We start from the raw sequence: 17,649 nt of genomic DNA, 5'->3' as shown, positions 1-17,649 counted from the left end.
AGATTTAGGCAGCCGGTGAAATTCAGATGATCTGGGTGGATGGAAAGAATTGTAGATAGAAAATCCAGTTGAGTTTAGAACCAGAAAGGTACAGGTTGAAGACCGTTTTGAAAATGTAAAACTGGATGCACACAAATGCATGTGATCTCCAGCTCCATTGATTTCCAGTTCTTGAGAACCATGAATGTCCTAGGCCCACCCATCCTTTCATCTATAGAGATTCTCAGTCATCCAGGTCATGGAATTAAAATATGAAGCGGCTTGAACACATTACCTGGATAATATTAAGTTTCTATTGTTATAGTATCACCTTATAGAAATGTTCATATTTGAAAAAAGAACGGGTGTTCCAAAGATGCTTTTTCAAGAGGCAACTGGATTTTGTTTTCCCTTGAAGACATTTCACTTCTTATAAAAGAAGCTTCTTCAGAATGGAAGATGTTTCTTGGATGAGAAGCAAAACTAATATTATCCAGATAATGTGTTCAAGCCACTTCGTATTTTAATTCCAGAAACTGAACACTCTGCTTTTTCAATTTTGAATGCCAAAGAATTGAAAATGGATTTACGGAAGATCTTTTCTTGGTAGTTTCCTCCAAATCTATTGTTTTAAACCGATCAACAGCTTCACTGTGGTTGGGCCTCTTCTCATTCCCGTGGCTGTTGTTTTATTTACTTAAACGCGATGTAAAATTCTCTCCCCTCAACCTAACATCCTCCAGAGGCTTTAAGGGACTACATAGCCATAAGGCTGAGAATTCATAACTCAAGACCACCGTGTTGGGGACAGCGGAAGGAGAATATTCTGCTAGTTTTCCATTCAGTTGGCAAGCTTAAAAAAAAAGCTGGATGCATTTGAGAGTCAAAGGCTTTTCCTGTGACACCAGCTAAATCATAAAGCACTTTGCAGGAGGTGGGGGTTTAAACTGCCCTCCTTTTCTTAGGGAGGATGGTCTCCTCTCCCAGTTTTTTTTTAATCTGACAGAAAAGGTTAGTACACTGCATTATTCTCTCCTTCAGGGTCCACTTCCTAATTTCGGTCACATTTTTCTTCCAGTGTCCAAGAAGACAGGAATGTACCTATGAGAATGCATAGAAAAACAACAAGCAAAGAACAAAATAAAACTATTTTTAAAATCCTGTCCTTGCTCCCTATGGCCAATTGCAGGAGATGCAACGGAGTTGGGAGGAGGTCTTGGGGACCTAATCCTCTGCTCCCCACTGCTGCAGGCAACTCCTCCCTCCCGGGACTCGCCCTCCTGCTCCCCTCTGCGCTGCCCCTCCCTGACGGGTGGAAGAGACCAAGTCCTCGATCAGATGGATGCCTTTGGGGAGCCGAGTCTTGCATCAGGTAAGTTGAATGCAGCAGGGGTCTAGCACAAGGTGTGGAGGGGTGTCTACGGCTGGGGATGGCACCAGTGTTGTCATCAAACAAAGGGGCTCCGAGTGAGTTGCCAAATGCTCAGGTGAGCTGTTGGGAAAAGAAAAGCCAGGTGGGTTTGGAAAGAGGGAAGTGGAGGGCTGGTTCTCTGAAGAGATCCAAGAGGTGAGAGGGGATGTAAGTCTGAGTGTGTTGTACAAAATCACAAGTCCTTAAGTGCATGTGCTGCACATTCAGTGAGAAAGAAAAAGAAGGGAATGGAAAGGGAAGGAAGGAAGGAAGGAAGGAAGGAAGGAAGGAAGGAAGGAAGGAAGGAAGGAAGGAAGGAAGGAAGGAAGGAAGGAAGGAAGGAAGGAAGGAAGGAAGGAAGGAAGGCAGATTTGTGAGTTGAGGGAAGGGGGATAAGAAACATGGTCAGCAGCCAGAGGAATAGTGAAGAGTAAAGCAAAAACCTTTGCAAGTTGCTTGTTAAATTGGGCAAAAACAGATTAGAGGAATTGCACCCCCAACAGCCCCGGCACAGCAGGGTGGGATGTGGGTTCTTTTAGTCCTCTGGGAAAGATCAGTTCTTCAAAGGACGCCTCCCACTCCTAAAGAGATTCGCTCACTGGTCTCCGCTCCCCTCCCTTCCCCTCCCTCCCCTCCTGCCCCACCCCAGTCTCCTTCCAAGGAAAAGTAGAACTGGAGCAAAGCTGCTCTTGGGGATCCTTCAGGACTTGCTCTTTGGGGGACATTTGGACAGGTAAGTAGGAGCCCCCCCCCCACTTCTTCAAAGCCAAAAATGGGAGGACATCACCTTCCCACCTTCCTTGTAATTTCCAGCCTTCCTAGAAATGAGAGAGGCACTTCAGAAACCAGAGAGAAGGGGACAAGGGGAACGGAGTCTTGTTGAAATGTAAGCAAAATGGTCTTTTTTTTTAAAAAAAGCTCATTTGTACATTTAAAAAAATAAGCAGACTAGATAATTTCTGTCTGCTTGTTGGGTTAAACCCAACGGAGACATGCTGTATATCATTTTGTGCCTTAGAGTGATTGCAAAATGTATGGACTTGGAAAGTCAGAATGACAGTGACAGGCATTAAAGACTGATACGGGTTTGAGGGATGCCGATCGGTTCTCTTCCCCTGGAAGGTAGCCGGACCGACATCCCTGAGCCTCTTTTAACACAGCAGCCTCTCTAGCAAACAGCAATACAAGAGCACAGATGGGATGTTTGGGCACAGTTGATGAATGAGGTGTTCCAATCACTAAAGTGACAGTTTTAAGTCTCCTTTTTTGTCATAGAAGTTTTAAGTCTCCTTTTTTGTCACAGAAAATTGAGAATGTGGAGCCTGTATATTTTACAAAGAATTGGCTCTCAGAGATTGTTTCCCAGAGGGCAGGAATGGCACTGAATTTAAATCTATAGTACCTCTGATGCCTACAACAGAGTTATAGAATTCCTGTCTTTGTAAACTTCATTCTCCTTTCCTTTCCCTTTTTCCTTCCCTTCCCTTTCCTCCTCCCCTTTCTCTTCCCTCCACAAAGCCATGGTACATAGCTCTTCCCCTTCTCCCTCCCCCCCCACAACAAAATCCCTATAAAGCAGGGATGTCCATGGTGGGGAGGGACAGGTCACAAAAGATTCAAGATACCACCTGACTTCCGGTTTGAAGGGCTCCAGCGACAGACATAAATTCGTGGTCGTGTGTGGTTTCTGTCTGGGCTCGCTGCTGGAGCGCCCCGAGCCAGCTGGTTTCGGGGCTAAGCCACCCCATAGAGGTGGTGAAGAGGGGGGAGACCACCAGCAGGGTTGAGGAGAGCCGCATCTCTCCTCCTCAGCTGGCCACTACTTTCCCGAAGGCGGTTGCAGCGGTGGTCAGAAATAGCCACCACAAAGAAGAACTCGATCAGAAAATAATGTGCAGGAGGAAGATAAGAAGTGAAAGTTTTGGCTGACCGGGTTAAATTGTAAAAACAACAAATAAGGTACCCTGGAATTTAAACTTACAAAAAATAACGTCGCTCCTAAAAAAGAGTCAGAAGCAGTGAAGGAAAGTGAAAAGGGAAAGGCTTGGCTTTTTTTCCTTCTCTCTCCTTCCCTATACTGACAACTAAGAGACTTAAATAAGAAATCAGAAAAATCCACCTTGACATCAATAGGCAATTAAGCTGAAAATAAAACAAAATGCCAAAGGGATAATAAAGATTTCTGGACATTAAAAATTTTCTTTTTCATAAGCAGAAAAAGAATAAGGGCAGGATCTGGAAGAGGGAGGAGACTGCCTGGAATTAAAAAGAATCTAAAGTAAAAGATTCAAGATACCACCTGCAAGATTCAACCCCCCCCCCCTTTTCTACATGCTCCTGAAAGAGATGAGCTGCTAATGCACAAGCTGGGCATCTCACTCCCACCCAACCCCCCTACCCCATAGACATTCCTGTTGCAAGTTAGCCATCCATCTATCAAAAGTTGGTCTAAAGAGAAGGCTCTCTAGGTTTCACCCCACAGAATTATTTCAGCTATTATGACTGAGACCTGCCTCTTAGTAGACTAATTGAACCTACAGTGAGTCACTATCTTCCCCAATACCTATTTTTATTTGAAAAGTAGTAATAATTTCTAAGGCAGATCATTTGTTGTTGTGATTCAGGCACCAGGCTAGACACCAAGAGACCATGAGTTCTATTCCTGCCCTGGGCAGAAAGTCCAGCTGGCTGACTTTGGGCCAGCTACCCTCTTTCAACCCTGGGAAGAAGGCAAGGGCAAGTCCTTTCTGAAAAAAATTGTATGGAGTGGATGAGCAAGTATTTTCTCGTCTGTAGTAACTGGCTACTTTACTCCCTGTTTCTTCTGGGTTCAACTGAGCTGGGAACGACAATAACTGGCAAAATAGGACATGATGAGTGACTGGCAGATTGGATTCAGAGATATACTCTGTAAAAAGTAGAAGAAGAGGTAGCTGGATATTCTCTGGAGAAACTTCAGTATTGAGGCTTTGTTCCTGATCATAATTAAATGGTTTCTAGCACATATTTCACAGATAGTAGAAAGTGTGGAAGATGGATGTTGCTAAAGCTGAAGCTGAGTATTTGTGTTTTCTGGCAGCAATGTTTTCACTCAAAAGGTGCCAACAATCCTTATGCTGGATAGTACGTCATGCATTGGCTGACTGGTAAAGCAAATATCCGAGTAAATGGCCTTGCACTTCAGCCATTTTTCTTTCTTTCAGATTATCTGTTTCTTTTCATTTGCTTTGCTGACAAGGATTTCTCTGCCACTCTAGTCATAGGAAATCAACTGGAAAGAACTTAAATGTGCTCATATTAAGAGAGCTTGTTGAAGATCTGCAGAAGGGTTTGCAGAACGGGGTCAACAAAGTCAAAATGGTGGGTAGTGATTGACCCAAGGTCACCCAGCCATCTTTGATGCCTAAGGTGGGACTAAAACTCACCGTCTCCTGGTTTCTAGGGAAGTACCTTAACCACTGCATCGCTGGCTTGCCTCTGCCAAGCTGAATTCCTTAGATAAAATAGAAGTAAATGTTAGTGGGGATGAGTTTCAAGAAAGATCTTGCTAGGAAGAAGATCTAATCAAACTTCATATATTTGTCAAATGATTAGTTAGGAAAGTTCTCACTTATTTTTGCCATTTCCTCAGTGGCTAGTGATATGATAGAAGTTTTGGATCAAATATAAAATAATACCAATTTATGGAACCTTCCTTGATCTCATTCTGTATCTGGAGTTTGTTTCCCCCCCAGATAAAATAAACCAGCTTAGCTGGGTTGCAGAAAAAAAGGAATCTTTTTTTTTTTTTTGTCCAGAATTGGAAGAAGTGGTGAACTCACCAAAACAGTGAGTAGCACCTGGATGGAGGCTGGAAAAGTCTGTTTTCCTGAGAAATATCACAGACGGCCTCAGCAGCGTCACCTGGAGGAAAAGCAAAGGAGGAAGTCACCTGCCATCTTTCTACACTGGCTTCTCTTCTGTCTGCTGCTGCCATCTTTCTCCACCTGCCTCAGTCCTGCTCCCATGCCCACCCCTGAGAGCGGAGAAGTCATCGTAAGTCAAACCTGAAGTGACTCAAACCTAAGGGACTGAAAACTGGGGAGTTGTAACATCTAAGAGGGGGTTTCCCAACCGTGGAAACTTTAAGATGTGTGGAGTTCAACTCCCAGCATTCCCCACCCAGCTGCAGGGGTTGAAGTCCATACATTTTTAAGGTGTCAAGGTTGAGAAAAGAAGACGGGTGCTCCTACAAAGTGAGAAAGCCAAGACAGTTCTGTGCTGCATCTCTTCTCCGGCTGGTTTGAGGACATTGATTAAACTAGTGTTTCTCAACCTCAGCAACTTTAAATATGGACTTCAACTCCCAGAATTCCCTAAACGACAGACTTTCTAGGGAATTCTGGAAACTGAAGTCCATCTCTCTTAAAGTTGCTGGGATTAAGAATCACCAAGTTAGAGAGTTGGCTTTCATGAAAAGTAGTGAGATTTTTCTTCTCCGAGAGCATCTTAAAAACAAATTAAAAGCTCAGTTGTTTAATAAAGTTAAATGCATTTCACAAATTAAATGGAAACTCTAAGAAATGAAAAATCAGCAACTTGGTACAGACAAGCATTCCAAAAATCTGGCTGAATCTTTCAGGGCTTTGGCAAAATGCAGACTCTGCAATTTTGTAGCTAGGTATTTGAGAATTGGCCCCACTGAATTTAGTGGTTTTTCTTCTGCGTAGGCAAAGAAGCAATATACAACAGGAACAAATTAGTTTAGAGAGGCCCAGTTTAAGAAATTTATAATTCTCAGGAGGAAAGGTAAGGACTATAGCACCTCATGTTTTCTATTGATCCTCTTTGTTTAGGAGTGGTTAATCCATTATGGATACCTTCCACCAGCAGATCCTACTACAGGCCAACTACAAACCTGGGAAGCTGTGACAACAGCCCTTCGTGTGATGCAACATTTTGCTGGCATTGCAGAAACTGGGATTCTAGGTATAATAAAACTGAGAGATGCTAGTATCTTGCTTGTTCTCCCTGGGGAGCCATGGTTTTGCAATGGATATTTCTCTCAACCCATAAATGAGAGAGGACAGTCCAACTCTCTGAACTTCAATGAAAGATGCTACCGTAGCATCCTTCAGAGACCCAGGCATTTCTTGAATATCTTCAGTGAAGAAGACTACAGGAGTATGGAATTTATGCTTCTAGACAAAATTACAACAGTTTGTTTTCCCAAGTGGATTCTAAAATGAAATAAAATGAGGGAAACTATCGAGAAAAAATTATCTGCATTATTCTGTTAGGAAATATATATCTTTGCTAGCTGTGACTACATGGGGTGTAGTATTAATGTCTCAGCTAGGACTAGGGTTCATGTTTCACATACTGCTTTAATTTTCAGATTTATTATTAATTAAATTTATATGCCACCCATCTCATGATAGGAGGCGACTCTGCAGAATCAGTTCATTTCAGGTCAAAAGACCCTTTGATGCCATCAGAGATTTAGGTTTAAGCCATTCTGCTAGTAAAACTGGCCCCAGAATTGCCTGTTTCCAAGAAATTGAGGCAAAACAAGTTGAGAAACACAGGGCAAGGACCGAACGTTTAAATTTTTCTGGGGTTTTTACTCTCTCTCTTCCCTTGAATTGTTGCAGATAATGCCACACTGAGTCTGATCCGGATGCCTCGCTGTGCCTTGCCTGATATTACCCCCAACTTCCCCTCAGAGCTTTCTTTAAAAGAGCGTGCAAGGAAGAAGAGGTGGCAAAGGAGAAGAAGTCTGGAGAGGCGCAGTGCTGGTTCAGTTTGGACCAAAAGAAACATCTCCTGGAAGTAGGTATCCACATGTAGGCTTAATGCAATGTTTCTCAACCTTGACAACTTTAAGAAGGGTGGACTCCAACTGTCAGCATACTGGAGTTGAAGTCCCATCTTAAAGTTGCCACGGTTGGGAAACACTAACTTGGTAGGAAATTAGATTGAGAAAAGAATTGTACCTTGTACAAACACCGTCATTCAGTGCCAGCGTTCAGAAAACTAGGCGAACATGGAAATGGAGAGCTTCTGGTTTATTGTGGTTAGATGAACCTAGCAATGGAGTCTGCCAGCTAAGTGAACCTGGGCATTGTGTTAAGCCATTATAAAGTCTATTTGTTTTGGAGGTAGTCTGTTATGTGAAGCCAGGAATTGTGTTTCATTAAGCCTGGTTTAGGATCCAATCCAGTATTTTGACTACACCACCAAAGTGGCACAGCATGATTAAAAGGTTTTTGAGGAAACCAGTTTTCCGCATTTGCAGAATGCCCTTCACCATAAATGAAGCAAATGTCCTAGGTTAACACTACATCCTCAGTCCCCCCCAAAACTAAATTTCAAAGCAAGCCAAATTTAGTATGCTTTAGGAAAGCAAATGATATTCTTGTTGCTTTCACCTGCACATTTTATTTTTCCCATAGGGTGAAGAGCTACCCCCAAAGAGCTCGTCTCAGCCGAGATACGATGCGAGTATTGATCTATTATGCCCTAAAGGTTTGGAGTGAAGCTATACCATTAACCTTTCATGAGGTTGGCGGCCACACTGCTGACATCTCTGTGGAGTTCCTCCAGTTGGATCACCATGACAGTTATCCTTTTGATGGACCTGGTGGGATGGTGGCCCATGCTTTCTTTCCCAGAGACCCACAGAGGGCTGGCACTGTCCATTTTGATGGGGATGAAGAATGGACTTTCCGCTCACCAGGTGATTTGATTTTCAGGAGTAGTGGAGTAGTTAAGAACTGTAAACCTGTTCAGATGTTTCCCTGGAAGGCTCACATTGGATGCAGAATGGGGCCATGCATAGAATCCTGCCCTTGTCTTCTCTTGTTACCCCACTTTTATCTAAAGGTCTGAAGGTCAACTATACTTCCCTTGAATGTGAGTACACCCTCTGAGTGACCTGAAGGCTGCATGTACTTTTCTTCCCCCATGCTGACCTCTCTATGGGTTCAACTGAATGCCCAAAACGAGCTACAATGAACCTGAGGAGAAGGAGGCTTTGCTAAAGTTGTGACATAGAAGTAGGGCAACCATCAAACAAAAAAAGCACAGTAAATTCAACATATACATTCCCTAATGCATTTTATGAAGTGGTTCTTCTATCACAGGGATTTTTCATTGTTTTGTCAAGCTTCCCAAGTAGAGCCCCTAACGTCTACCTCAACCGAGAAAAATTTTTTCCCCCTCTGATCATGATCATGGGTTTATTCCCATTATTTCATCTTTTTACAGCACTCTAAGACTTTCACCATAACCAAGAAGAATTTGTCCTTCTGATTTCATGTGGGGAAGATTTGGTGGAAGCCAGTATTGGAAAAATAAAAATAAAATAATCCTGCTAGTCTGGCCCATTTGAGTTTTCCTCAATCTACTAAGCAGGCTGAGATGTTGCCCTGTATCCAAAGATTCACTCTATGATGCAACCTGGTCCCATTATCTAGGATGAAGACCTAGATTCAACTTTTAGGGCAAATCCAATTCTCTGCTCTGGGGTACCTGATGGCTAAAGTTTGAGAATTGTAGGAGAGGAATGTCTATGGAGATTCTCAGTCATCCAGGTCAAAGTTGCCTCAAAGTGCTTTTTCAAAAGGCAACTAGAATTTCTTTGTTTTTCCTTGAAGATGTTTTGCTTCTCATCCAAGAAGTTTCTTCAGCTTCTTGGGTGAGCATCCAAAAACTGAAGAAGTTTCTTGGATGAGAAGTGAAATGATTTCAAGAAAAAACAAAGGAAGGAGATGAACCATTTTAAGAGGAGGCAGCCATTATCCATAGGTACTTTTCATTCTAATCTGGACTGAGCATTGATCACAGCTCTCAAGATGCCATAAAGATTCAACAAAGGGTGGATACATTACCTTATAGGAGATTACTGGACAGGATGATATTTTTGCTGTCTTTTTGATTCTGTTCTGTGCATTTGTGATTCATTGTCTCGCTTTGTAGACTCAGTCCAGATCATTCAACCAGTGATTTTTACTGTTTGATAGATGACTTTGGCACCGACCTTTTTGCTGTAGCCATTCATGAGTTTGGGCACAGTCTTGGCTTAGCACATTCATCTTCCAAGCACTCAATCATGCACCCATATTACCAGGGACCAGTAGGAGACCCATTGCAATACCAGTTGCACATAGAGGATCATGCTGAAATCCAGAAGCTTTACGGTAAGTGCAACAATATGGGATCATAAATAAACATTGCTGGGGGGGGGGGGGAAGCTGTTCTCCAAAGCACCTGAAGGCAGAACAAGAAGCAATGGATGGAAACTAATCGAGGACAGAACCAACCTAAAACTAAGGACAAATTTCCTAACAATAATTAACCAGTGGAATTTTTGCCTCCAGAAGTTGCAGGTACTTCAACACTGGAGGCTTTTAAGAAGAGATTGGACAATCATTTGTCTGAAATAATACAGATTCTCCTCCTTGAGCAGGGGGTTGGACTAGAAACCTCTAAGGTCCCTTTCAAATCTGACATTCTGTCTTCTGAGTTAAGACCTTGCCTGAGTCCTTTGGATCAGCCAAACTTTCTCAACTTGGTCCAGTAGATGCAATGGACTTCAATTCCTATTAATATCCACCAGCGACAGGCTTGACATCTAAGAGCTATGTTAAAGACCAGATAAAGGAGATGTACTGCAATTAAAATCTTTTTAAAAATCTTAGAATAGCTAACTCTGAAGGTATTGGTTTGTGTGTCCAACCCATTCTTTAATCTGTAGATGTGAAATAGTGAATAAGAACTGTGTGGTTCTTTCCCCCCTACTTTTAATTTAAATTCATTATTTTAATATCCTTGATTCATATAATAATTATTTATGTAGTAATATAATGAATAATATTCATATTCATTATCAGGATTGTTTGTAAGGTCAATCAATCAAGCTCCCATATTTTCTGTAGAATCAAACATTCAAACAGACAGTGGCTCATCACTATATGCAAACGTGCCACTATCAGTTCTGAAACTTTTAGTGATGGACTGTGTGTTTGTGTGTGTATGTGGGCGGCAGTTCAATAGCCTTCAGTCTAATTTGCATTGGCCTTCTTTTCTACATTTGTCTGGACTCTCTATTCCCATTTTCTGCAATGTATGCTACCAACATTCTTCGTTTCTCTTCATACATTTTTTTGTTTCTCTCCTTTTTTAACCAGGGAATAAAGTTTTTCATTCTACAGAGAAGCAGGACGTAACCACTCCATTGCCAGGCCTTCTCTCCTTATCACAGAATTTCCCTCCCCTCAGGTTAGATGACAGTCTTGATATTGTTCATTTGTGAAGGGTAATTTTTGTGAAAATTAGTGAAGGGTAATTTGTGAAGGTATATTTTTGATAGCCTCTGCACGGATCTGTTGGATGATCCCAGCTTTGGCACCTCTGCAGCATTAGGTAAAAGATTCTACAGAAAGATGCATCATGACCACGATCTATTGAACAAACAACAATTATCTGGTTTTAGACAGCACACTAAGTCCTAAATCAGTCATAATTTAGAAACCACAATGTATGCGCCATTTCCCTGTATCTCAGATATTTTACAATTCTGTGACTGTATGCACTAACGTTACAATTCTTTGCCTCAAATTTGTTTTACTACAGTTAATTTTAGGCTAATTTGCAGAGATTAAGAGGTAACAATAAAGTCCTTATTTATAAATAACACTTCTTATCATTGTTAATATAGTAATTTCAGTCTTTGTCTGATAAAGCAGTTTATATTTAAGCAAATGCCACTTTATTATGCAACGATAGCATAATATTAGATTAAAATTTAAGACTGAAGAAATCAGGTTATAATCCCAATTTAGCCATGGAGCTCACAAAGGCATTTATAAACTGGACATAGGACCCTATTTTGATTTTGATATTTCTTCTTAATAAGACAAGGTGTAAGTAAGGTATTCTGACTACCGAAAGAGGATTTTGTTTTTCCATCCATGATGACAAATAAACTAGGAAAACCAGCATTAAACATATTTTGTGGCCAAAACCTGGTTAATAATACCAGAGTAAGCCTGGCTATTAAATCATGGTCTGAAGCAGTTGAACCCAAAGCACTTTGAATAAAAGAGGGAACTAGTCAAATGAGTGAGGTAAGGTATAGAAATAACTTCTGCCACTCAGCCTGATTCAGTATTGGAGTAAGGACATGATGTATGGGGATGTGCTTTTCACGTATTCTGCCCTGGTTTATCCAGAGGGAGATTTAATGGATATGCTCAAAATCTACTTCATAAAAAGACAATGCACATTGCTACATTGGGGTAGAATGTACATATTTTCACACCTCCTTTTCCATCTCAAATGAAACCAAGGCAGCTTTTAGGAGCCCCACTGGCTGAGTTGTTGTTTTTCCCCCCAATATCCTTGTTCCAGACTAGGAAAAGGATTTCCTGACCGATGTACCTCCAACATCGATGCTGTTGCTCAGATCCGAGGGGAAACGTTCTTTTTCAAAGGTTAGTTACCTTGAAGACAAAGCATTCCGCCCAGGGTGCACAAAAGAGGCTGGAGTGCTGTTCTGTTGTGGGGGGTGGGGGCTATTGGGCACACAGTCAAGAGACCCAGATTCAGAGTCAGCCTCCTCTTTTTTAATTGGGTAAAAATTCCAGTATTAACAGGCAGGGCAAAACCCCTTCCTCCATATCATACATACTTTTTATAAACTTCAATCTTGTCTTCGCTTACTTGCTTTTTTTAAAAGAAGCCCCAAACATTCTGTCTTTCTAGTTCCTTTGATCATTATTTTTTAATTCTTCTTATCCTTTTTGAATGCCTTCAAGAGGCTCATGTTCATTCATGTCACGTCCCAAAACACCTGCCAGGAAAGAGAGCCCCCTTTGAGATGGAAAATGTCATGCCCTTGTCGGAATCTGGTTCTGAGGGAGAGGCTGAGCAGCTGATGGGGAGTGGGAGTGTGGCTCCATTGGCTGTGGAAGAAACTGGAGAAGGGCACAGTCCATCTGGGCAAAGCAGGGGAGAAGTAGAGCAAGGCAGAGGGAATTTGGAGAAAGATCCAGGCCCACCCTTTCTTCATCCTAGGGCACGCAGGGAGGAACGGAGAAGGGAGTAACGTGAGTTGCGTGGCTTACAGGGGAGGAAAGGGCCCTGATTCTCTTCATTAGCTGCAGCTGAGAACACAGTGTTTAAAAAGGGAGTTTGCACACAGCAACTTGTTGGAAGCAAATTGTGAGCTATCTTTTAGTGTCAAAGCTTATCTGGGTTCCCAATTGTGTGTGTTTTGTTGGCTTTTGAAGTCTGCAATTCCTTATCCTGCCCTGTCCAGTTAGTTGCTGCAGCGTGGTTTGTGTGGATTTTTATTTATAGTTTATTTGTACTTTGTTTTCGAACTGAATTTCCTCCACTTAAAGACTGTTCTTGGGAGAGTTTTTTCTCCAGCCAAAGGTAGCTGGACATTGGGGGCAAAGTTGGAGTTACTAAAGGGACTCCTCTTATTTATGTGACTGTGTTGTCTTTGTGCCACGCCCCGTGTCATCACAGAAACTAATCTTTTTCTTTTTTCTATTCCTGCACTGGTGGCAGATGAGTACTTCTGGCGCTTGTCCCAAAGCCGCCATCTCACTTCTCCCCAACCAGCTCTGACCACTCGTTTCTGGCGAGGACTTCCTTCTGCCCTCCACAAAGTGGATGCTGTTTATGAGAGACCTACAGATCATCGCATCCTCTTCTTCAGTGGTGAGAAGATCACAAGTGAAAAGTGAGCTGGACAAAGGCAGAAGGACATCCTGCTCCACTAAAATGTGATGTGTTTTTGAGCCAATAGCCGTGGCAGATGTACGGAGTGTAGGACCAAGCACAGAAGAAGCGGTCTTATTTAATTACTTTAAAGCAGTTAGTGTGGTTTCCAGACACAAAATACACACCCATCCTCTTTATAATCAACTGCAGGCCCAGACAAAAACCTGCAGAATAAGAAGTGATTTGTTGTTTCATCTCACATGCAAGTAGTCCTTGACTTACCATTGGTGGCTTAGTGGCCTTTTGAAATTAGGAGAGATGGTTTCCTCAAAAACAATTAGTAATAATCCATCTGTTTGCAGTGTCCTGTAATCATGTGACCCCGATTTGCAATATGTTTTGTGAGAAACTGGGGTTTGCTTTTGATTTCAGGCAAAAAAAAAATTTCTATAGCAAACAATGGACTTGCTTTATAACTGCTGCATTCATTTAACAACTGCCACAAAAAAGGTCATAAAAGTGGGCACATCTGCTTAAGGACCATCATGATGTACAACCGTAATTGCAGGCTCAATTGTGGTTGTAAGTCAAAGACTAACTGTACTCTGCCCAGCAACCTTTGACTAAAGCCTGGTCAATCAGCACCATTGAGAAGTCCACCAATAAGGGGCTCCAGTGCTGCTGCCCCCCTTTCAAATCCTTATAAAAATGAAAATCTTTGTATCAGTGGGAGGTGAGGAGTACCAAATACCCTTGAATTGGCACTGCACACCAGCAAATTACCAGGACCATCTTCCAATTCATCACCTCAATTTCAACTATTTGCTGCTCTAAACCAAAAGATTTATCCGCTCCCTCAACTCCCCAGATGCTATCTATGTGTCCCATCTCATTTGAGACAAATGAGCATATTTCCATACTGTTTCTCCAGAAACAGGACTTCAGCCCACCAGGTAATGCAGAGACTTCTGAGAGGCGAGGGCCATAGTGCCAAAAAGCATCAAGCTTGGGAACAATTCTAGAGATGAAGATGCTAGGCTGATTTTGTGACGTGCTTGTTATCTCCCTCTCGTTTTTGTTATTTAAAATAAATCAGGTGAGGCCAGGAGCCTGGTGGCATTAAGGGAGATGATTTCAAGTTTCCATTTCATGGGGCAGGTAATCCTGAATTAATGGTTTCAATAACAAGTTATTTCTGTTTTTCATACCGTCCTCTTTCTCTCTCTCTCCTTTTCTTACTCAAGGACCCCTCTACTGGGTGTTCAAGGACAATGGTGTGGAGGAGGGTTATCCTCGGCCAATCACGGACTTTGGTTTGCCCCAAGGGGGCATCAGTGGTGCTTTCTCCTGGCCTTCAGACCAGAAAACCTATTTCTTCAAGGGCGACCTTCACTGGTGCTATGATGAGACCACAAGACACATAGAGGAAGCCTCCCCTCTCCTCCAGGAATCCTGGAAGCAGTTCTCCTCCTCTGTTGACTCTGTCTTGAGTGAAAGTGATGGTGAGTTGGGCTGTGGCCCCCAAGCTGAACTTAGGCTGACTTAGATGCTTCATTGCATGTTGTTCTGAGCACCTGGGAATTCTGGAATGCCACCAGGCTCTCCAGTCTACCCTGTCCTTTCAAGAAGTGCAGGACAGACAGGTCTTTTGCACAAAAGGCACTCCAAGGAACATCCCATTAAATAAAAGGCCCTGATTTGCAGATAGGGGTGAAACATGATTTATCATCAGCGGTTGGTGGATACATTTGGAGGCATATTTTGAGCATCACCACAAAGCAATTTGGGTGCTGGTGTGGCCAGTGCTAAAGCACCCATTTAATAGAATAGAATAGAATTCTTTTATTGGCCAAGTGTGATTGGACACACAAGGAATTTGTCTTGGTGCAAATGCTCTCAGTGTACATAAAAGAAAAGATACATTCATCAAGAGTCAAGAATCATCAGGTACAACACTTAATGATAGTCATAGGGTACAATAAGCAATCAAATCATATGAGGAAACAGTCAATAAAAATCATTAGGATACAAGCGACAGAGTTACAGTCATGCAGTCACAAGTGGGAGGAGATGGGCGATAAGGAGTGATGAGAAGATTAACCGTAATTGTAATGCAGACTTTGTAAATAGTTGGACAGTGTTGAGGGAATTATTTGCTTAGCAGAGTGATGCCGTTCAGCAAAAAAACTGTCCTTGCGTCTAGTTATTCTAGTGTGCAATGCCCTATAGCGTCGTTTTGAGGGAAGGAGTTGAAACAGTTCATGTCCAGGATGTGACGGGTCTGTAACAGAAGGCCAGGAAGGACACCTAGGAAGCAAGCCATGGCAAACCACTTCTGAAAACCTTTGCCCAAAAAACTGTAGTGGTTTCTCCAGCCCATCTCTGATAATCAGAGTTTGAATAGCGGCTGGTTAAAAAAAAAGCTTAAGGGGTCCCCTTCTTTTTGCCAAACCTTTCTAGATGCTTCTTTATGGAGTTACTGCTACAGGTAGTCCTTGACTTTCAACCACCATTAGAACCAGAATTTCCATGGCTAAACAAGGTGGTTTTTCAGTGAGTCACACTGGGTTTTACAATCTTTTTTTTTTGTCATGGTTGTTATGTGACTCACGTGGTCATTAAGTGAACTCAGCTTCCCCCAATAACTTTGCTTGTTGGACACCCTCTGGGCAGGTCACAAATCTCATAGTCCTGCAAATCATTGTAAATACATGCTGGTTGCCAAGCACCTGGATTTTGATCACATGACCAGGGGGATGCTGGGACAGCTGTATGGGCAAGGGCCCGTTGTGAGTCACCTTCTTCAGTGGCATAGTAACTTCAAACAATCACTAAATGAATGGCTGCAAGCAGAAGACTACCTGTAGTAGGGATACACCTGAATTTAGAAGACTAGCTTGTCCACTAAATCTAACCTTTCTTCTGGCTATCAGTTTTTTCCTAGTCATCACTTTATTCCAAGAGGCAGAAGCTGCTTCATATTGTCCAAGGATGGACAATAGTCAGAATAACGCCCTCCGTTCCATTTTACTCTCACTTTTCTCCCTGTCTGCTAATGCGCAGCTAACAACCTTCCGTGGCCACCAGTGGTGGGATTCAAATTTGTTTACTACCGGTTCTGTGGGCGTGGCTTGGTGGGCTTGGCAAGGGAAGAATACTGTAAAATCTCCAGTCAGAGGTGGGATTTGCAGGTTTTCCAAACTACTCAAAATTTCCACTACCGGTTCTCCAGAACTGGTCAGAATCTGCTGAAGGCCACTTCTGGTGGCCACTGAATGTGCTCGGTTCTTGTTCGGACTATAGCATTCTCAGCTGGAATATTGGACATTGAAGCAACCACATTTCTATTTATGATGCAATGCAAGTAATCCTAGTCTTACAACAGTTGATTTAGTGATCGTTAGAACTTACAAGGGCACTAAAAAGTTTTTTACATCTACAACCTTTGTAGCATGTCCATGGTCATGTGATGAAAATTCAGATGCTAGGCAACTGACTCATTTTTATGACGGCTGCAGAGTCCTGGGGTCATATTTTGTGACCTTCTAAGCAGCATAGTCAATGGGGAAACCAGATTCACTTAACAACTGTGTCACTAACTTAACAACTGCAGCAAGAACGGTCGCAAAAGGGGGGCAAACTTCACTTAACAACTGTCTCACTTAGCAACAAATGTTGGGATCTACTATGGTAGTAAGTTGAGGACTACCTGTATCACTTCTGCTCCAAACCATCCCGTACTGTGTATTATTCCAGGGACATTTCTTGGTCTTCTGCAACTTTGCGTCAATCTATTGCTGCTGTCACTTCTCTGTCCTTCTGCAGGAACGCTGTATGTTTTTAAGGGCCAACAGTATTGGAAGTTTGACCAGGAGACCCTGCAACTCCAAGCAGGATACCCTCGTTCCATTGCCACCGATTGGCTGGATTGCACCGTCGAAGCTCTCCGGATAAGGCCTACTAGCCCTTCACTGGGAGTGAATCTTCCACCCAACTTCCGAGGCCCTCAGCTGAAAATTGAGGAACGTGTATGTTTTTGTGCTGCTTTTTGTGCCATTTCTTCCACTTTGCTCAGTGTTTTGCCCTGGGCTCTCCTGACACTGCAAGGACTTGCCTAGCACGGGTGAGGAATATTGACCTGGGATTGCGCTATGTGTTTCTCTCTGAGCACGAGTGGAGGCACTATCTCAGATGATCACACTGGACACCTGTGGCCAGACAAAAAGAGAGTGACAAGCCCTTGAGATGCAGGCTGAGGTTGCCCATCCTTCAAGGAGTGGTGGCCTCACTTTGCTAGAACAGGACGGTATCAAAGTCCTAACATATGGAGCAATAGGAACATGTGCTTCAAATTGCAATGTCTGTATAAAATTATGAAGGACTTGGGAGTTGGACACTTAAGTTATTAGAATGTCCAACCACAAGACAAAAGAGCTTTAGTAGACTCTAGGAAATGGAAAATATGGAGCTCTTTTTTTATATAGAAGGAACCAAAGATATCTGCTCCCTAATTGGTCAGTTCATTTTATGCTGTAAAAGTTCTC

General features: G+C 42.5%; 1 protein-coding gene across 4 annotated transcripts; it reads left to right on the top strand.

Moving 5' to 3' along the window:
• Positions 1–1,074: 1,074 nt before the first annotated feature.
• LOC113447693 (matrix metalloproteinase-17-like) lies at positions 1,075–17,603 on the top strand. Of its 4 annotated transcripts, XM_087938972.1 has the most exons (12): positions 2,040–2,123; positions 2,204–2,276; positions 5,188–5,425; positions 6,226–6,358; positions 7,024–7,201; positions 7,825–8,108; positions 9,394–9,570; positions 10,561–10,651; positions 11,783–11,865; positions 12,950–13,102; positions 14,350–14,607; positions 16,931–17,603. In XM_087938972.1, exons 2-12 carry the CDS (start codon positions 2,215–2,217, stop codon positions 17,221–17,223), a joined length of 1,950 nt encoding a protein of 649 aa, XP_087795098.1. In that variant the 5' UTR covers positions 2,040–2,123; positions 2,204–2,214; the 3' UTR covers positions 17,224–17,603. The 4 variants fall into 4 exon arrangements, with proteins under 4 accessions (XP_087795101.1, XP_087795100.1, XP_087795098.1 ...); XM_087938975.1 differs by lacking the exons at positions 2,040–2,123; positions 2,204–2,276 and adding an exon at positions 1,075–1,351; XM_087938974.1 differs by lacking the exon at positions 2,204–2,276 and having other exon boundaries at positions 1,995–2,123.
• The last annotated feature ends 46 nt before the right edge of the window (positions 17,604–17,649 follow it).

Source organism: Pseudonaja textilis, chromosome 9 (assembly GCF_049901715.1).
Source record: "Pseudonaja textilis isolate UNSWEBS1 chromosome 9, rPseTex1.2, whole genome shotgun sequence".
Taxonomy (NCBI): domain Eukaryota; kingdom Metazoa; phylum Chordata; class Lepidosauria; order Squamata; family Elapidae; genus Pseudonaja; species Pseudonaja textilis.
This window is presented reverse-complemented; position numbering and strand designations above follow the sequence as displayed.

Coding starts and splice junctions, on each gene's coding strand:
- LOC113447693 (XM_087938975.1), top strand. CDS start 1,083: ATGAGAATGCATAGAAAAACAACAAGCAAAGAACAAAATAAAACTATT. Junction 1,352..5,187: donor GGAGCCGAGTCTTGCATCAG/GTAAGTTGAATG, acceptor TTTTTTGTCCAG/AATTGGAAGAAGTGGTGAAC. Junction 14,608..16,930: donor TGTCTTGAGTGAAAGTGATG/GTGAGTTGGGCT, acceptor GTCCTTCTGCAG/GAACGCTGTATGTTTTTAAG.